This window comes from Drosophila suzukii, chromosome 4 (assembly GCF_043229965.1).
Source record: "Drosophila suzukii chromosome 4, CBGP_Dsuzu_IsoJpt1.0, whole genome shotgun sequence".
Taxonomy (NCBI): domain Eukaryota; kingdom Metazoa; phylum Arthropoda; class Insecta; order Diptera; family Drosophilidae; genus Drosophila; species Drosophila suzukii.
In genome coordinates this window covers 497,729-519,863 of record NC_092083.1, presented here as the reverse complement: position 1 = coordinate 519,863, position 22,135 = coordinate 497,729, and the positions used below count along the sequence as shown (strand labels likewise).

Here is a 22,135-nt window from a genome sequence, read left to right as displayed (position 1 = left end):
GACCTTCTTTCCCATTCGCAAAAAAATTATAGCATGCAATTTTTATTTAATTGTTTACATTTTTCAAGTGATTTCAACTAAGAACTTGTCAATATAGAAATGCAGAATCAAAAAAAAAAAATTGAACGAAAAAATTTAATTTTTAGAATGACATTTATCTCTTTAATGAGTGTTCTTTTTCATTTTTATATTTAGGGCAAAAGAATTTGAACACACTTAATTTAATAATTGGCCAACCTTTATATATTTTTGAACGGTTATGAGAAAACCATTCGACCAAAACACATATTATGATCTGTCTACCAATTCTTTAAAATTATCACTTTAAACCACATTGCAAACCCGAGGACCAAGTAACTAAGTGTTCATGAAAAGAACATTGTCGTTTGTGTGTGTATTACGCATTAATTTACAAAATCTTTTTAACATATGTAAGAAATGAGCGATATTCTCTTTTTTTATGCGAATACACTTTTTAATTTCTTTGATTTTGACTTTCCGTAATTTTCCGTGACGATAATCACAAAAAAATTTAAAAATGTTACAACTATTTATCGTACCATTAGGAATGTGACTTAGGACCATGAACTGCGGTTCAAAAAAGCAATACACGAACATTCTTAATCTTCAATTTTTAACATAGGTAAGAAACTATATAAATATTAATCAATTACTTTATTTTAAGTTAAAATTAAAGTCAGTCGATATTTCAGTTAGATTAGTTTATCTTGAATATTAAATCTTACATAGTTTTACTTATACCAAATACATACATACATACAAAACCACACTATTTAAGCATTAAATGAGCAAATACGACATTTACAAATGATTTTTATAAATTGCATCTGAAAGAAAAGAAGAATTTTTTATAAATTTAACAGTAAATTTATATGAGACGTAACTGATAGTAATCATGATTCTTGACTCCTAAGTCACTGCGGACGGTCATCCATGACGTTTTATACTAATTTAGATAGTTTTTAATTTTAAGAGCCTGGAAAGTATGTATCAGGTAGAAGGAAGCGTTTCCGACCCTATGAATATATACTTGCTCAGGATCCCTACCCGATTAAGCATTCCAGATTGTTTTAGTTATGATTGCTGCAAAATCAATTTGACGACCGAGGATATGTAGACGTTTTACAGATAAAATCAACTTGCTAAGCCCCTTTTTTCTCCTCTGTACTGCCAGGATTGCCAGGGCAACGAGCCTATAAATGAAAACTAGTTTACCTGTCTGCATGTTAGCTGTTACTTCATCCTTATTTCAAATATTTGGGGTTGTAGATATTTTTATCGTTGCAAGCTATCTTTTCTTTGTCAATCTGGTACCACACTTCTTCCGAAAACAGATTTTTAGGTTATGTTATAAAAATATAATATTTATCTGTAATTGCAATTCTCTTTAATCTCTGCTAAACTACGAAGAATAATCAAAAGTGGGACAAATGACAATTAAATTATTTTAAAATTGAAATTGGTTTCTTGTGCAAAGGCAAAACGCTAAAACTTTGCCTACCCCACTGAAATACATTTTACCTCAAAATGTATAAACACACTTTTGTAATTTGTGCGAGATTTTCTGTTAGTATGCCTCTTTTGTGGAATTTTAAAATTAAATAATATTTTAGCATCCGAAAACTTGTACTTAGACTGCAAATGGTCGAATCCCTTCTGGCATTTAATCCCTACCTAATCCTGCAAAAAAAACATTGCTTATTACTGCAAAGGCCTATTTAATACTTAGTTTCTAAAAAGGGACCAGTTTTGAATAACCTCAAGCTACTAAAAATATTTTAGAATGTAGCTAATAAAATAAACCAAATCGATGAAGTTTTAATGAAATAAGTAAGTGTGCCAATAATTTTGTTCATGGATATGAGGCGTCCTTTTTGGTTTTTTTAATTTTTAATTATAATTATAATTTTTATAATTTATATATAATTATAATTTTTTTTCTATCTAATAAAATTAAGTCCCAAATATTACCAAAGCAGATAGAGGAAAACAGTCTTCAAGTTGAAAATACTTGTTGTGCCAATAATTAAGTTCATCATGTACATATACATAGTAGTCGCCTTCGCACACTCTTCTTGTGCGGTTGGGTACTACGTTTCCACAGAGATAAAAATAAACTGAAAAACTTCGAAAACAAGTGAAAACGCTATAGTCGATGGCCTTGATTATTATATGCCCGCTACTAAGCTTTAGGGAGTGCGCGAGGGATGGAGATATGCTGAAATCAATTCTGCTTTTTTCTGCTATAGCGCCACATATCTTCTTCTTCTATAGCGCCATCTAACCTATAACGCCCCCAGCGGGTTGTTGGCGTATTAGTGAAAAATTTGCTGCATTTGGTGTGGAATCTCGATTGAATTGCTAAATATTGATTATTATTTGGTCATAGCCTTTTAATTTTTTTGGGCATGTGGATGGGTATTAATAACACCAGTTTACAAAAAAAAAAATCAACGAAATACGCCTTGAAGACGACTTTGGTTTTCCGGTAAGGTACATTTCTCTGATTAAGAAAAGGGCACTTAACAGTTTTCCTAGTGTTGGGGAACGTAAGAATTTTGTGCAAGTTGTTACCTTACCGGAAGACCAAGGTCAACTTTAAGGCGAATTTCGTCGATTTTTTTTTTGCAAACTTGTGTAATTTCATTAAAATTTTTACAAAATATTAAATGTGGGAGCTAGACTGGTTTTAGTGTTATGGACGTTTGTGGGCGTTAGAGTGTGCGTGGCACCCTGCTAAAACTAACTTGCGCTGCGCAGGAAGCCCAAGAATCTACATGCCAAGTCCCAACATTTTAACTCTCACAGTTTCCGAGATCTCAGCGTTCATACGGACAGACGGACAAGACTAGATCGACTCGGCTAGTGATCCTGGTCAAGAATATACAGGTGTATATATAAATTTACTTCGTGTACATTTTTGCATCAATGGAAAGGTAATTTAAATTCCGCTTGAATGACACAAGACTTTTCTTAACCCATTCAGTACTTGTTGAAAATGCCTAATTTTTATGAAAATATACTTTTCAAACTTTGTTCCACGTCTTGAAAACTAAGACTTTTTTGATGCTAAAAGTTTCTCTAAACAAAATTAATAGTAACTGCGAAAACTTTTTTTAAAAAAATCAAAAAATAAAGCCAAATGATTTTTAAAATTTTTTTTGCAGTTATTGTTTTTCCTTACAAAAACTTTTTGCATCAAAAAATTTTAGTTTTCAAGACGAGCAAAAAAGTTTAAAAATTAGACTTTTCACAAAAATTTGGTATTTTCAATAGGTACTGAATGGCTTAATAAAAGTATTGTATCATTCAAACGGAATTTAAATGACCTTTCCATTGATACCAAAATGTACATGAAGTAAGTTCAAAGTATGAGTATATTTAACTTTTGTTTTGTGTAAATTCTTTTGACCACCCCAGTACATACTTTGTGGTGTCAGAAACAGTTTTATCTACCTGGTACATACTTTCCGACGAATCTAGTATTTCCGTTTTCTCAATGAGTAAGGGGTATAAAAATAAATTTCTGTGACTGATAAATATGGAAGCAATCCAGTTTAGCAAATAATGATTTTATGAACTATAACCTTATAAATAAGCTCACTTTTTGTATTTCTTTTGTCAGCGTGGTAGGATGAGAAAATTCTTATTCTGCCGACATTATGTTGTGAACTTGCTCTAATTTAAAAGCCAATCGCTGCTTTTGCGAAAATTCATCCTCTTCGAGTGTAACAGTTAGCTGTTCATTGTATTTCACAGCATATGTGTACAGCTCATGTAGTGCACAATTTGTATTAAATTCTGTTGTGTGCAGCTGAAATAAGATTTAAAAATAGATATATTCTAGAATCCATTTTTGAGACTTATAAAAACTAACCCTTGATTCTTCTGCAAGCATGGCATTCATATCCTGATCTGATATTGGGGACATATCGCGAATGTCTCTATAATAGCGGTCTACCCATTTGCGATACTCTGGTATGTCTTTCGCATATAGAAGTTTCGAGCTCGGTGAGTCCTTACCTAAGAAAGGTTAAAATGTTTAACTGTTTTTACTTAGCGCTGTCCTACTTACCCAATCGGTGATCAGAAGTTGAACAAGAGTCCATAAATGTTTGTGCCACAACTGACAAGCAAGAATCCACTATATTTGACTTATGAATGTCAAATACAAAATTAGGATTTTTAATCAAATTCACCCAAAAGCTAAAAATTAAATTAAAAAATATTAATGAATAACCATATAAGTAATAATAAAAAATACTTACCGCAATGGTAAGCTGTTACTTTTCCAAGTATGCACAACTTCTGGGTCAGTTATACCATGCAACTGAGCTTGATCGTCGAGAAAGTCAAACATGTACTTTATAGCTAGGGGCAGTGCCGATCCTCGATGAGCAGTACTAAATATCGTTTCAAAAAGATCATCTACGAATTTCTGAAGTGTACCTTTAGTTGCCAATAGTCTGGTTAAGTAAATCTCTGATACCAATTTGTTAACCCGTTCCCCTTCTTTCTGCATGTCACTATCATGGTGTTTCACTAGATGCCAGTATCTTAGACCATTATCATGCATATCATTATTAAGAGGGCTCCCGGCGCGGCTAAATGTCGGAGAGGAGGAGGTGTATTTCGATATATTAAGAGTTTCATACCTAAGATTGATAATAAAATATTAAAATTTTATGTTAAGAAATGTATATTGATTTCTTTAAATAAATATCTTACTTGTGAGATTTTTCGTTTTTATCCGACAAAATACTGAAGTTATAAATCGAACTTTGCTTTGGTACCAGACTCAAGCCGGCGCCGTCTGGAACATTGTAGTGCTGCAAAGTGTTAAGCTTTTTCCATTCGCTTTCAGTTTTAGATGTCACATCCTCATCGTACAGAATTACTCGACCTGTAGCACCTGTTCGCCACTCTAAAACAAAAGTAGTAGTTAAAATTGCAATTAATAAAAAAAGAAATTCAATTTTGCGGGTTTAAAATGTAAATAAATAGAAAATTAAACTATTTTAACTATGAACAAAGTCGCACTGCATGCTACCGATATCGATATGTGTAAACTCATAAAGTGTGTGCTACGTACATTGTACATTCTCCGGCCGTACTTTTACAAACCGAACGGATTCACAGAAAAATATATTTTTTAGAAATTTTTCATTCGCTTGAAACTTTTTTTACGTATACTATTCGGTAAATAACTAAACGCTCGTATCAGGATTTAGCTGAAAAAAGTTTCTTAGCCAGAAGTTTTGTTAAAAAACGTAAAGCTGAAAAAATACCCTCTGTTTAAACATTTATAGTAATCCGGTTGACTTTTTTCTTTTGTATTTATTTCTCAGAAACCTTTTCTTTCATAATAGCATTTTTTAAATACAATTTTTTTTTAATTTCTTTTATATTAAACAAGTTAAAGTATTTATAAACACATCCAAAGAAAAATTTTTGAATGCCAATTTAATAAGTGTGGGTAAAAATGACCTACACCTAAAAAAAAAGATAAATAAATTTGTAACGGGAAAGACTTTAACCACTAACCCTCATGCCTGTGCACCAAAAACAATGCGCTATCACTCTGAGCCTAGCCTTTTCTTTTATATTGTGACACAAAAGCTTTTCCGAAGACAACTTTTGCCAAGATTTTCGTATCAGAGATTTTTTGACACTCAATAGGGATTTTGTTCCATTTTTTGCTTTTAAGATATCGAAATTTTTATAACAAACCCTGGGAGGGATGTTAACCAAATGATGACGCCTTTGAAACAAATATTTTTTTCTCAAAATGGGGAGGTCAAAAATCGGAAAAAACTATGATTACGTAATATAAGGACAGACCCTAATGGCGTTGGGGTTTCTGCGTCGTTTAACACGTATATAGTTTTAAAACAGAGTCTACTTTGCATAGAAACAGACATTGCTATCTTCTGGCAATTATCCTCAGCAGAAGTATAATACAAAAGCAAGCCTTAACCTTAATGTTAAAGAATATAAGGAGCTCAGAAAGCATCAATTAGTTGTTACGTTAATGTAGATTATATGTTTATCCACCAAAAGCCAATCGGTGTCGTTTCAAAATCTAACAGACTATCGGTAGCCTAAAGTATTTATAACCGGTAATCGTAGAGTAAAAGAGTATACTAGATTTGTCAGAAAGTATGTAACAGGTAGATGGAAGCGTTTCCGACCCTATAAAGTAAATATATTCTTGATCAGTATCACTAGTCGAGTCGATCTAGCCATGCCCGTCTGTCTGTCTTTCCGTCCTTATGAACGCTGAAATCTCGGAAACTATTAAAGCTAGAAAGTTTGGCTTATAGATTCTTGAGCTGTGCGCAGCGCAAGTTTGTTTCAGCAGGGTGCCACGCCCACTCTAACCACCATAATAAATAAATTTGCTCTTATTATCAATATCCTTTTACATGCAAAAAAAAATTTATAAATCGGACTATTCTTTTAATAGTCAATATTTTGCAAATTCAATCGAGTGTGCACACCACATACATGCAGCATATCAGCCGTTTTTACGAATACGTCAAAAAGCCGAATAAGTCGAATAACTGATATACACATGTAGATTATTACTATTATATCCCAGTCGTAAGTTCGGGAACGCATTCCAAAAAATAACGCATTGCGGTGCTTTTTAGAAGTGGTTAATTTACACAACAAAAATTAATTCTGCCAAAATAAAAAAAATAGTGGATTCGAAAGATTTCAATTTGCTTTATATCTTTCAGAATCTCAAAAAAGGAATGGGCGCAGGACTGAACTGCGTAAAGAATAAAGTGACACAAAAATAAGTTTTATTTATTTTTAAGCTTACAGATATTTATTTTTGAAAGCATATAAGTACATTTCAGGTTAGAGTTTACAGGCGCATTCCAAATAAATGCGTACAGAATGTAATTATTTGGGGCATTCCTGGGTAAAGCTTACAGGAGCGTTCTGAATAATTGTGTACCAGAATGTGTTTAGTTGGTGCATACAGGCGCATTCCAAGTATAATAATAACTAATAATAAGATAAATTATCTTTTGTCCCTCACCCGTGTAAATAGAATGGGAAGGATCATCACTTTCGGCACACGTTTTTGGTGACCACTTCATAATGAAAGAACACGGGTTCTGAATGGAGTCATTTCCGACTGTGACAGACCCTTTACACTACTACGAATTTCATGAATTCTCCAACACGTGAAATAAATATAGCCCCTGGGAGTAAGAGTTGGATAAAAACTGTTTAGTCCAAGCTGTGGTCCATTATTGTGGGACTTGACCCACAGGAAGAAATACCATAACAGGTTTGATACTCAGAATAGCGGAAGTGCTGGAGATAATCCAATCGAGAAGCCCATTGAGAAGGAGCATGACGGGTGGGACTTCGCTCCCTACATGGACATCCTGCCGGTCGTGTCCTCGCAAAGAAAGTATGTTTTGGCCAAACAAATTTGTTTACGTTGCATTAAACTAAGTTAGTTATAAAATCTCTGACAAGCTCTCCATTGGGGAATCGCTGGACTCCACCTCCATCAGCTACTTAACAGCTAATACGGAGTTGGAGGACGCGCTGGCTTCTATAGGGAGAAAGTAAAAAAGGGAGCCCGCCAAGGGACAGCTGGAGGAGCCATTACCATCCAGAGCCAGGATGCTGGAAGACTTTCTGCAGCATCAGCGAAACAATGGATGGATCAGAAATCAGTTATCATGTTGTTCTGCTGAACGCGGTGAGTAACTTACTTTTATTACTTTCGTACCCACAAATGGTAAATACTACAATATTTTGTGGACAAATGTATTATTTTTAACAGGTTAAACTTTTGCTGTTAAGCAAAACTATGAAAGTCTCAAAATTTCAAATTTGTTTTCTTAAGTCACCTTTTTTTATGTTTATACATTTATTTAAGTTGTCTAGTAAGATATTTTTTGTTATATTATTTCTTTACAGAGATAAATTTTTGTTGCAGGTGCCCTTATTATTTTTACACAAATTTTTATTTATAGCCTGTACCAAGTTCTTGTGTACTTCACTTAGATTCTAACTAGAGGTGATATGACCCCTGATGGAAAAGAGTAACTGGAAATATTGGTATTGTGGTGGATAATCAAATTGGCCAAAAAAATCTAGAAATGTATGTTCTCAAGGCGTCTTTTGCAGTCAAATTTGGTGATTTTAGAAATTATATTGTGTCTTTTTTTTCGTTTTGAAGGCGTCTTTTTAAAGAACAACTTCACGTTTCTTAAAACAAAAAAACATCATTAAATCAAATCAGCTATTTTTTCAAGCAAAGAGAAAGTAGCATTCGATTTTTCTAGTTTTAAGGGTGTTTAAAGAAACATTTTTTATGAGTGTAGGATGTCGATTAGGTGATCAGGCTCAGTTTTGTACAGAATCGCGAAATGTCCTTGCATGGATTAACATTGATAAAGGCATGGAAATATTCATTACTAACTGAATTGGCTGGATTATTAAATATATGAATCGATAGAAATGGTGTTTGTTATCAACCAATGTTAATATTCCTGATTACTCGCGACAACAAATCAGCAGAAAAATGGTTAACCGGGTATCAATTTCATCAGTAGCCGTCTGCCAAAGACAACCATCCATGAACGGACACTCCTTTAACCAATTACTTTTGAGAATGTTAACATACAAGAAATTTATTCAAACCAACTAATGGATTGGAAGATTATAAAAAAAATGAATCAGGAAATTTTTCCTGGGAGAAAATCAAACGGGGATAAACCGCATGGTAAAAGGTCGTGCAAAAACAATTAGGGTCGACAGAAAATATTTCGTAAAATTGTCTTACAGTATTGCTTAGCAGTGCATAAAATAAATACCGGAGTTAAATTTGTAATGCATTTCCTCTAATAAAAAGTTTATAAACTACTCGGCAAGTAACGGGTACAAAAATTTATTTAGTTTAATTTTACTTACCCAAATCTAAGTCATCCTTTCGCGGTCTTTGGCTTGATGGAATGTTTTTATAAATAGTTTCCAAGCATTTTTCTTTTACTTGTCCAATTGTATCACAGTCCAAAACCTTTACAGACACATTTTCGGTATGAGGAGGTAACATATCTAAGTTGTTGCAAAATATTGGCTGTTGTATAATGCTTGCATAGACATTCATTGGTCGGAAATCGATAGACTGGCGTATAAGTTTTTCTTCACTAAGAGAGTATCTTGCCTCATGTGTACAAGCATCAACGGGACCCTTATCTACTTGGCCCTTTACAGCGCGAAAAAGCATATATAAGGGCTCTCCAGCACATTCCTTCAAAAACTTGTAAAGAAGGAAGGTAAACCAAGCACTTAACATTTTTTCTGCCACACTTTCGGTTCGCCTTAATAAGAGTTTCGGGTGACTCTTTCCCTCTATACATTTTTCAATCAAGTCTCCCAATAAAGTTTTTAATATATCTGTACAATATTCCAATTTCGATTGTAGTGTGACCATAATTAATGAGGCCACATTAACTCGTTCTCTCATGGAGAAGTATCGATTTGACTCTAAGGTTCGAATAAAAAGTAGCAGGAAAGTTTTGTTCATAATAAGTTGGCCAAAAATACGCAATCCTTTTTCCTTTCGAAGAAGCTCAGGTCGCTCCCATTGCAGTACAATGTGGTCTTCGTGATTGGGAAAAAGAATCTTCATTGCATACGATCGATAATCTAAAAATGGAATGCCTCCAGACGTAAGATCCCCTGTGAGATCAGTCATTTCTGTTTGGAGTTCTGCAAACGCCTCCTTACATTCAGCTGCGACACGTAACTCTAATATGTCCATCTGCTCCTGCATGTTTCGAAGCACCCGGTTCGATTCGGAACTTTTCTTTTTATATGCCACAAGCAAAGCAACAAAAATCAGCAGTAAGATAACGATTGTCGCTATTACAGCAAAAATTACATTTTCTCCCCAATCCAAAATGATGTTTGATGATTCGTAGCTAAGGATACCAATACGGTACTCCAGAGAAGTTCCAATACGAACAATTACTTCTGGTCCGTTTATACTTTTAGTTGCCGTTGCTTCGGGAGGAGGTCTACATGTAAGTTGTTGCCTTGAAAGAGACGTAATATTGCAAAATCCATTTCCTATTTTTACTTCCACATCAGTCTCTTTGCAGGCGCGATCTAGGTTCCTGCCATTTATTGTCAAATATTCACTCTTAAAGTACTTAACCCTTTCTTCAAATATGAAATATTCGGGATTTGGATAAAGTTCAAAATGGTTGTTATGAATTTTTGATAAATTTTGTACTCGCAAAACATTATCCATAAGGAACCCATATTCTAGAAGCATTGGTCTTTCCGCTTCAATAATTTTGCTGTCCACCTCAATAACTGGAGACGCGCATTCCATTTCAGTATCCGATTGCACTCGGCATTGGCTTGCATATATCTCTCCATTGTATACTACGTAAATGTTGGGAGTTTGTATACTGGTGAATTGGGTACCAATCACGGAAATTCGAATGCCGCCAGCTGGTATTCCTTTCGGTACCTTTATTTGCCCACTTGGTCCTGAACTAACGTGTTCAATTGTAGGATCCAGAACATATTTAAAGTTGTAGTCATTGAATTCTCGGGGACCATTATCAAACGACATTTTCAGTCTTCCTTCAATGATACCAGGGGAAGGTGAGGTGCGACATATAGCTTGTGAAGAATCTGTGCTTAGAATTTTGCAAGGCAAATGATCATTTATGGATGCTTGTATACGAGAGCCGGCATTTAAGTGCTTTCCAGTTATATGTATTTCAGTTCCACCAGAAGTTGGACCAAACTTTGGATTAAAATCCAAAATTTTCGGGTCAACAAATTCGTAGTCTTCCTTAGACTCACCCCGATAATCCCCTATTTGTACCACTATTTTGCCGTTCCTGTACATTTGTTCTCCAGGACTATCTACAGTACATACGATTTGCTTTGTGTCAATGTAAAATTGGGGAAACGGCATACAATTTATGCCGGCTATTCGAACGCCTGAATAAATGTCGTTATAATTTTTGCCCAAATTAATGCCACGTATTGTTATGTTAGTTCCTCCTTCCCATGGACCCGTTTTCGGTTCGAAAGTGTGAATTTCAGGGTTTGGGCAAATTTCACTTCGATTAAGCCAATCAGTTTTCCCTTCTTTGTTCTTGTTACACTGTTCTTCAACTTCGCATGTGTTAGTAGACGAACACCAACCGCAATTGTACTTTTCGGCTAGGGCCAAACAAATTCCACAGCTGTCAGCCATTTCTCGACATCGATATATAACAACTGCAACACATAATATTTGAAAAAGAACGTGGAGGATATTTATAAGGATCGTGTTTTATCATAAACTTACCATGTATGTTATGAGGGTTATCAAGAGGCTTGGAACCACCCCATATAACCGCGAATGTGGCTGTCAAATTGGGTGATCTTGAGGTGTACTGAAACTCCATGCTATCGCAGTAAATGGTGTCACCTAACAGTTGAGCATTTAAACTCGTTACGCGTCCTTCAATATTGAATTGGCAAACGAAACGCGTTTGAACTATAAATTGTCCTATTATATGAACTTTAACTTTTATAGATTTGCTTGTTCCACCAGACACTAGTACTTCACTTCCATCACCTGTAGCGTTAATCGTTGGACAAAACCCAGGACCTGATCTATAGCTTGGGCCTATCCGGCTAACGCCTGTAACCAAAATGTCGTTGCGACAATTTTCAGCAGTGTCGTGTGTGCACCGGTGTGCCTCAACACACCAATCACACGGAAATTCCGAGGACACACAACGCGTACACGATGAGTGTGTGCTGCAATCAAAGAACGTAAAATCCGTGGACACTAAGTCAGGTCCATTTCTGGTACGCACAGATAGTTTGGCTGTAAAATGATGTTTTCCTTGTTCAATTTGGGGAAGCATGTCTGTTCGCGGTGTTGTACAGTTTACGCCATTTCTTTTTTTCGTGGCATTAGTAAAGAGTGCTTTGTCCTCTGTGGTAAATGCGCATATTAAATTCTCCTTTAATTGCGGCAAATGATCTATAATAAGCTCTAAAGTCCGAGCGGTAGTACGTTGTAGCTGGTGGGGCACAACACTAGTTATTGTAGTACATTTCCCAGTTTTATAGCTGACCCAATACAAAGGATCGTTGGCGTCGTCCTGGCAATTGGATCGTGGGCTACATTTATTCTCCAAAGAGCACCAGCCGCAATATGGGTCTCTAGCACCTAGGCATTCTCCGCATGTCTTGTAATCGGAGCAATCGAACACTTTAACCTTGGACACTTTAGTCTCGGACATGACATACATGTAAAGGTTTTGGTTGTCAAACTGCATATCCTGACTAATGGCGGAGCCCAAGTCTACAGGAAAACTGGCATACTCATTCGCAACAGATGAAGATTCGACTACAACTTTCTTGAGGTATCCATCTGTTGTGCCCACAAAGACAACGGTATATCCACTGGTGCTTGTTGCGGCAACTGAAGTTAACTTCGTGTTAAACATGGCAACCGGCACTGAAGTAATGGGATTCTCTCCCCCTAAAGGTGAATTTACATCCAGTCCACAGAAATCTTCCCCAATAGTTTGCAGTTTCTGAAATTAGATCATCATTATAAAATATGTACCAAATAAATAAATATGTAATAAATAAATTTCTAATTCTATGGCTAAAATAACGTTATAACTATATTAAAATGTGTATAGTATATAGTTAATAACGGTCACAATGTATCCTTTTGTTGAAATGTGCATATACGATCTCAATTTTAAACTCAGAATTTTCATTCACTTTCTTCAAACGCTTTGAATCTCCATAATTATTGGTTTTTGATTTTTCATACTTCTAAATTTTGTATTGGCACACTTTAGGTACACATACACACATTTTAGGTACATGTTTGATGGGTAAATAAAACAAAATATCAAGTATCAACAAATGACACTCCAAAAAAAAATAATCTTTCCGTTAACAGGACCATCGAAAAAATTGTCCTGTTAACTCTAGTGCTTAAATGAAGGAATTTAAAATCAAGTTCCTTTTGAAGTTTTGCTAAGAGTTTAACAAATAACAATTTTAGTATTTCTAAACGTTTTTTAATTTTTTAAATTTATTTAAAATAAAATATGTTTTAAAGAATTCGGTTAATAACTTTTTGAGTTATCGGGACCTACATTTGAAATGCGTTGCGTCAGGCCAAAAATAAACAGATTTGAATCAGTGTTGTGTCTTTAGGTACTATCATTTTATTATTTTGAAAATGTAATGATAAATAATTAATTACTTTTGAGAAAGTAAGGCTAACAGGAACTGTAATTATAATGAGTTTTATTTTAAAACTCAATAAATAATCATTATTTTTGATAAAAAAAAATAGCATAATTTTTGAGTTTTATAATAAAAATCAAAAATAATCATTGTTTCTGAGCAAAAAAATAAAAATCAAAAATAATGATTATTTCTCATGTTTATTTTTTTGATCAAAATAAAACTCATTTTGAAACCACGGCTCTCCTGTGCCAATTATTTGAAATTTTTTGAATAAGCCTACAAAAGTAACGCCAATATGGTTATATCGGCCTTCTGCTCCCTTGCAGATGATATTTTTCTTTGGGCATTCTTTAAAGCAAATGAAACCATCGTTTAACACTCATCCTCTACCTCATAAGAATTCGCGGATACGGAAGAATTGGTAAGTTACTGGGCAAATTGTTGGTTTGATAATTAAATCCATTCTTCAGTAACCGCGAATTCTTAAGACGTAGAGGATTAGCTTCTACAGATGGTGTGAATCACACTCAACTTAATAAAAGAAATTTAAAATATTGGTATTGTTTTAAATGTTGGTCCCATTTGTTTTGAAGAATTAGCGGCTTCAATTGGTTAATTTGTTCATTTTGAACAAAAAAGAGGAACAACCTCATTTCGATTTGCGATTTGTGAATAGATAATCATATCTAAATAATTAATTACTTTTGAGAAAGTAACGCTAATGAAAAGTAAATTCATTACTTTTTGAAAATGTAATGCCAATGAAAAATCCATTCATTACTTTGAAAAATGTCATTGGAATGTCATTGAAATACTTTTCAAAAATATAATGAGAATGCCATAGCAAAAAATAAAAAAAAAATAATTCCAATGGAAAAACAATTCATTACTTTGGAAATCAATGTATACCCTTGCAGTTATAACTATTAAATTTAATTCGAAATTCTTAAAAATACAAAAAATTATATTTCCAATAATATAAGATATGTCAAAAAACACCGAAGCTATAATTTGTTTCATATTATTTTCCCACCAATTTTCCGATCTTTCCTATGGCAGCTATATGTTATAGTCGTCCGATTTTGATAAAATTAAATTCGAAATTCAGAACTAATTAAAAAATGTTATTTCCAAGCGTAGGAGGTTATATGTAAAAAACACCAAAGAAATAATTAAAAACAAAAAAAAAAATTTCCGATTATTCCTATGGGAGCTATAAGATATAGTTGTCCGATCCGGTTGGTTCCGATTTATAAAGTACCTGCAAAAGAAAGACGACTTTTGGGAAAGTTTCAGCCCGATAGCATTAAAACTGAGAGACTAGTTTGCGTAGAAAGGGACAGATAGACGGACATGGCTATCTGGACTCGTCTAGGGGTGCTGATCAAGAATATATATACTTTATGGGGTCGGAAACGTCTCCTTCACTGCGTTGCAAACTTCTGACTGAAATCATTATACCCTCTGCAAGGGTATACATATAATGCTTATGATTACATTCCATTAGAAAATAATAATGGTAATGAAAAATTGTATAACTAATTAAAAAATTAATTGAACGTACCTACGTCGAAGCTTGGGAAAAAAAAATCTGAAGCTATGACACATTTTATCCATTTCAATTTAAATTAAAGCGGTACCGCACATAAGGGATCTTGGCCATCTTAAGAATTCGCTATTTTTAGTTATCCACCACTAAATCGCCCCTTAGAACATTGGATCAGCATTTAATATGACAAACAACCCTTGTAGCCATCCCTTCTGAAGAAATCGCGGTTTTTGTATATCCACCTCTACAGCTTAACACTATGTAATTCAATTGGTATGACAACCAGACACCTAGGGATATATATGGCCATCTTAAGAATTTGTAACAAATATAATTTTAAATAAGATACTGAATAAAAATTAAAAATCATAAATGTCATTTAAATAATGGGTCATTTTAGAAGTGGACATCAAAAACCGCGAATTCTTAGGATAGCCATATGTATCCCTAGGTGTCTTTTGTGACTTACCAATTGAATTACGAAAGTTTAAGCTTTAGAGGTTGTTATAAAATAGCGCGATTTCTTCAGAAGAGACTGCTAGAAGGGTTGTTTGTCATGTTAAATGCTGATCAAATGTGTAATGGGGCGTTTAAGTGGTGGATAACTAAAAACCGCGAATTCTTAGGATGGCCATATGTATCCCTAGGTGTCTTGTTGTTATACCAATTAAATTACAAAAGTTTAAGCTTTAGAGGAGGATATAAAAAACGGCAATTTCTTCAGAAGGGATGGATTCAAGGATTGTTTCTTGTGTGAATGTTGTCTACCTACTTACGGTAGGTAAATATCATTCACAACGCCAAAAAAATGGTATTTTTTTTATTTATTGTTTATTTTTATTTTTAATCCTTTCACAACACTGTTAATTCTTGGTTTTATTTATTTAAATACTGTTACTCAATAGAAAATATTAAATTGGTATTTAACGAATCAAAGAAAATGTGATGAACAAGTCTAATCCAAGTCTAACACCACTTCATTGGCGTTGTGAATGATGTTTACCTACCGTATACTAAAGTCACCTAACAACGGTAGGTAAACATCATTCACAACGCCAATGAAATGGTATTTTTGTTATATATATTGTTGATATTTATTTTTAATCCTTTCACAGCACTGGTAATTGTTGGTTTTATTTATTAAATACTGTTATTTAATAGAAAACATTAAAATGGCATTTAATGGATCAAAGAAAATGTGCTGAATAAGTCTAAGCCCAAGTCTAACACCATTTCATTGGAGTTGTGAATGATGTCTACAATATATGGCAAATCAAGAAAAAAGGAAGCTATTCGGCAAGCCAAAGCCAACCTAATAACCAGCTTTAAGATCGTGGTTTATTTCAAGTACCCATTCACACTTTCACAATATAATATAACATGTGGGCTCACACGGACCCACAGACAGACATTCAGACGGACATAAATAGATTGGCTTCCTGTTCCTTCTACCTGTTACATACTTCCTGAAGAATCTAGTATACCCTTTTACTCCACAAGTAACGTGTATAACTATCGGGATGAATCTTTTACTTTTAGGAACATAAATTTTTTAATATTTCAGAATTTCTGTCAATTAAAAAAAAATCGGACGACTATATCATATAGGAACGATCGGCTTCGTTATCTTCGATCAAATTCTACCTTGGTATATAGCATTTTTGTAATATTTAAGGTTTGCGAATTATATTTTATAAAAATCGGTCTACTATATCAAATAGCTGCCATATACAGCACATTGCACAATATAGAAAGATTAGGATAGCTTACCGTTAAAACACATGGCATGCTTGGTGATATAAAGTCTAGTCCCCTCATTCCGTTTCCGTTAAAACAGGATTTTATGTTTTGCATAAATTTACGACGGATTGATTTTAATGAGTAAATGCAGAGTGCAGAGTTATTAGTTGGAGTGTTTCCGTCGCCCTTTGAAAAAACAGCGAAGAGAACATCGTCCTGTATGGATATTCCCAAACTTTGAGCCAAATCCGAGCTAGGTTTTCCCAAGAAACCGGCCTGAACCAAGTTGAATTTAGTGCCACCCTGGGCATCACTTATACATTCGACAGGAATTTCAGTGTATGAATAATAGTTTGAGTCTTCCTGGCAAATTCGCACAAGCTTTGTTATATACTCCTTAGGAGAAGAATGGTGACTGTGCTTTAACTGCGTGGTGAGAAAATATGAAAATCGCTCAGAACTGAATCCATAAACATAGTTCACAAAATAAGTTTCACGTGCGTAAGAATTAATAAAAGTTCTCGTTCCCGTCGTAACCGCCGACGAAGCAATCTGAAACATTTTCGTCTTTTCAAGAGAACGCGAAGCCACGGCTGGGATTTCACTTCGGTATGGTGAATTATTAGTATAAGTAACTCCGACGTACATCACATTTGTCACCGGATGCTGTGGAGGACCCGGTGCTATAAAAGCCACGGTTGATGAATTGGCATCGTTGGCCACAACCGCATCAGGCACTTCATGCTCAATTATGCTAACATTCTGAAGATTACGAACTGTGCATGTACCCTGAAACAGTGATCCGCATGCAATAAGTCGAGAAGTCGCACGATCTATGAGCAAGACCTTATTATAATTGTCCGTCGGACTGCGAACAGCATTTAACGGGCAGTCGAGTATACTGCACTCTACCGAATCGTTTTGGGGTCCCGTTTTAACCGTTTCGGACAGCTCCAAATCAGGCGATAACTGATACAACCTGTTAACACCACCAACAAAGACTCGACCAGTAATGGTGTCCACTAACAAGTGATTTAATTTCGTGTCAAACTTAGCTACATTTGTTATGGTGGTACTGTGGTTTTTTGCATCCTTTACCGTCGCATTTACATCAGTCATATTTATGGATTCATTTTGAATAGCCGTCTTGTCAGACCAAATATTTGCTGCCAGTGTCTGCGAACCTGCTCTTAAGTTCAGCCTGTGGTCATATTTATCTCCTAGAGTTGCTATTAGCAGCACACTAAGAATAAAATTCATCTCCAAAATCGCTCCTTCAACAGGGCGATCCAATTCACGTATTAAATTAAGAGTTCAGATGCAGTTGTCAGTATATTTATCTTATATGTTTCCAGTTTTTTATAATTATTTAATACTTTTTTTAAATTGCTGGCATTCCTGTGGTTTTTTATATCCGCCTCTCCTCAATTGGCTTTTATTTGTCTTTCATTTGTAGCAGTGACTTTTATTACAGAAGTGCAAGGAATTTATTTACTGTTATGGATAGCCACATCATTGAATCTGAAAATTGAATAACATTTTAAATCATATTAAAATTGAAAGTATTAGTTGCATTTTTAACTGTATTTTGTGTACAAATTATTATTATTTCCTCACTCAAAAAAATTGTTTGCATTTTTGATACAATAATATTAAAAGTAGAGTAAGAAGAGAGTGGTATTTAAGATGTAGCGTCAAAATTTCTGATCGGTAGATAACGATTTAATCGTGTTTCGATACCGGCATCTTTCATAACTGCAACCTAAAATGCTATTCGGCAGAATAAAAAACCTTGACATTAATAGCCTGTTCCCATAGAGTTCTATTCACCATCCCCGATCCGTTCAACTGATGGTCCATAAGGTTCTGCCGTTCTGAAAATGTTCCAGTTAGATATATAAAATCTGCCCTTTTTTCTATGAGCAAAGTGTCAGGCTCTTGTTTTGTTTTCATTTCTTACAATAATACTATTTTTTAGCAAAGGCGTTCTAAGAAGGAAGGTATGTCACTCCTCCGTACTCGTAGAGTAGAAGGGTATACAAGATTCGTCGGAAAGTATGTAACAGGCCGTCTGTCCGTCCATCCGGATGAACGCTGAGATCTCGGAAACTATAAGAGCTAGGCTATTGAGATGCAGATTCCTGAGCTTCTTACGCAGCGCAATGTGCCACGCCCACTCTAACGCCCACAATCCGCCCAAAACTGTGGCTCCTGCAGTTTTGATGCTAGAACAAAAATGTTAACTGAAATGTATTGTTCTCATCAAAAAGTTTGCCACGCCCACTCTAACGCGCATAACGCTTAAATCTGTCTACCGCCCACATAACCACTTGCATATCTCCATTTCCCTTTAGTCCCATTTGCTGAGTAACGGGTATCTGATAGTCGAGGTACTCGACTGTAGCGTTCTTCCTTGTTTTGCTTATATTGATTGATGCCAATTTTTGGCATCGTTGATTATATTGATTGATGCCAATTTTTGGCATGTAAGTAAGCATGTATTGATAAGCAAAACAAAATCCCGTTTAATTTTTTACAAAATCTTTACCCATGTAAACCAGAGTTTCACTGCGCAAGAGCCCCTTAAATCAGAATAATTAATCTTAATTTTTAAGCTTTTATAGTTAACGAGGTCTCACATACATGCGTAAATGTAACACACCTGCCGTAGCCACTCGACCGGTGTCGTGGCAGACCGCCGGTAGACGACTCCCAGACTCGAGAGTTAGGCCAGTGGTCACCACTGGTTCATACGGACGACAAGACAGAGAGACAGACTGATAAAGCTAGATAATTGGCTAGTGATCCTGATCCAGTCTTCTCGAAGTCTGTCTGGCGGCCACATTTTTTGACATAATATTTTTAAGAGTAGGTATGAAGCCCATGTGAAATGTGACTTTTATACCCGTTACTCGTATTTTACTATACTATATTCGTCGAAAAGTATGTAATAGGTAGAAGGAAGCGTTACCGACCTCATAAAGTATGTCTATTCTTGGTCAGGATCACTAGCAGAGTCGATCCAGCCATATCCGTCTGACAGTAAGAACGCTGTGATCTCGGAAACTATAAAAGCTACAATACTGGAATAAGGCATGCAGATTCCTAAAATTCTTGCGCAGCGCAACCGTCTAAAAACGTTGGTTCCTACAGTTTTAATGCTAGAATACAAATTTTAACTGAAATTGATTATTCTCATACCTATCGATTGGCCCAAAAAAAGTTTACCACGCCCACTTTAACGCTCACAAACCGACCACAAACTTCAAAAAATCGTAAATATGAACGCGGATATCTCGGAAACTATCAACTTTCTATCGTTGGGATTTCAGATTTAGATTCCGTAGCCTTGTACGCAGCGCAAGTTAGTGACGCGAATATGCCACGCCCACTATAACGCCCACAAACCGCCCAAACATGTGGCGTCCCCAGTTTTCATGCTAGAAAAAAAATTTTAACTGAAATGTATTAGTCTCGTCAATACCTATCGATTGACACAAAAAAGGTTCCCATATACATATCACCACCTCCACTTGGTCCCTTTAGCTGAGTGACGGGTATCTGATAGTCGAGGCACTCGGCTATAGCGTTTTCTCTTGTTTTTATTTTATCAATATCTATCCACGTGCCAAAAATGGTTTAAATCGGACCATTAACTAATACAATCTCGGCTATAACGTTCTGTCTTGTTTGTTTTAGAGTCCTGTTTGTAAGTTTGCAACGCAATGAAAGATACGTTTCCGTCCCTATAACGTTTTGATCATCATCACTAGACCAGTCGACCTAGGCTATCGGAATTAAACTTTCCCAAAAGTCTTCGTTCTATTGCAGGAAGTATATAAGTCGGAACAAGCCGGATCGTACCACTATAACCTTTAGCTTTCAAAGGAATTATTGGAAAAATATTGAAAAAACATTCTAGCTTCCTTGTTTTTGATGATATATTCTTCTACTCTCGTACAGCTCTCTTTTTTACAATTTCATAGTTTCGAATAAAATTGTATTTCAATCAGACGACTATATCTTATAGCTGACATAGAAATGAGAGAAAATTAATGAACAAATAATAGAAAACAAATACTAGCTTCGTTGCTTTTGATCACATTTTATTCAACTCTGTGGTATAGCAATTTGAAAATTTGTCACAGTTTAAAGACAATAGAAGTATATTTTAATCGGTGTATAAACCTGTTGCGACCGGACTATCGTAGCCGTTTTTCAATTTGTCGGATATACATATATAGTACCTTTCACGACCATAGAATCGAACAGACATTCAGAACCGTTTATAAGGCCTGTTGCTGTTGATCAAGAACAAATACACTTTAAATACCGGAAACTTGGAAACAATGAATAAAATTTATGTACAATGTAAGTCATCTAAACTCTACTTTCATTTCGAACTCAGAATCAGGTGTTTATGTTCTGTTTTTATAAACACAACACTATATTCCATGGCTGAGACCACCTTATTCTTCCCACTATGTACATATTTGTATAACCATTGAACACTCTTGAGCGAACACTGGCCATTGGGCCAGTGCCCAACTAGAGTTTTTTATAAAATGTGTACTTTGATTTGTTCAAAGACTTAAAAAAGTTTAAAAGTATTCCGTTTCCGAACTGTGTTGTAGTGTTGAAAATAACTTGAATGTACTTAAGAGATTAACTAATGCCAGTAGAATTTTTCTTTTCTTTCGATTATCTATACAAGACTTAAAACTATTTGAAGCTGTTTGCAAGGGCTATGCTTTACTTAAGAATATACATGATCCATTTGCTTTCGCATTTTCTAAGATAATGGTGCACCCACATATATATGTATGTATGTATATCAATGTACGTACATACGCTTATTTTTCAGCAATCACAGTCTGAACATATTTCTTTCCTTTGGATATACCACGCCCCTACAATAAAATTTAATCCAAGTACTTTTATGTCAGAAACGTTAAAGACTGCTACAAAGTGTTCCAGTATTTAAATTTTTTAGCAAATAAATATAATTATTTACTCCGATGCACTTTGAACGTATCGTACATATTAATCTATGTATAGATTTGTAGGAAAGGTTTTGAAAATGTATGTTTCTGTAAAAGTCACATATTAATTCCAACAATCGTACAAACGTCCCAAGTAGGTAAAATTTGCGTTTATAAGACTTCATACAATGTGTATATTTAACAAAGAACCAGACGCTAAAGTTTTTGTTAGCGTAGCGGGGTCGGTTTTTTGATTTTGTATGTATATCTGAATCATTGGGCGGAGAGCACAAATTTGATGGAGATTAGGAAACACGGCTTACTGATTTCTTGTTAAAGACACATTTGATAAGTACCAATTCATTGCATCGCAAAACATTTAACATGGTTTCTTTTCATTTTTGTATTACACTACACATTATATTACACATTATTGTACGAAAACGTTATCGATATTACTATACGCGATTAGCAACAACTAGAGATGAACCATAAACTAACACAACCCCTATCGATCAATGTCTATACTTACGAATGGGTCAAGATTCTAATGTTATCGGTTACTTTTATA

The 22,135-nt window shown here is 34.9% G+C and overlaps 1 protein-coding gene across 2 annotated transcripts; it reads right to left on the bottom strand.

The window, feature by feature from the left end:
• Positions 1-707: 707 nt before the first annotated feature.
• Positions 708-22,060, bottom strand: PlexA (plexin A). Of its 2 annotated transcripts, none has more exons than XM_017088637.4 (10): positions 21,921-22,060; positions 16,613-18,103; positions 11,372-12,617; positions 8,968-11,301; positions 4,750-4,945; positions 4,290-4,676; positions 4,097-4,227; positions 3,899-4,044; positions 3,626-3,835; positions 708-848 (listed from the first exon to the last, which is right to left on the bottom strand). In XM_017088637.4, exons 2-9 carry the CDS (start codon positions 17,840-17,842, stop codon positions 3,668-3,670), a joined length of 5,838 nt encoding a protein of 1,945 aa, XP_016944126.1. In that variant the 5' UTR covers positions 17,843-18,103; positions 21,921-22,060; the 3' UTR covers positions 708-848; positions 3,626-3,667. The 2 variants fall into 2 exon arrangements, with proteins under 2 accessions (XP_016944126.1, XP_016944125.1); XM_017088636.4 differs by having other exon boundaries at positions 21,888-22,044.
• Positions 22,061-22,135: the final 75 nt, after the last annotated feature.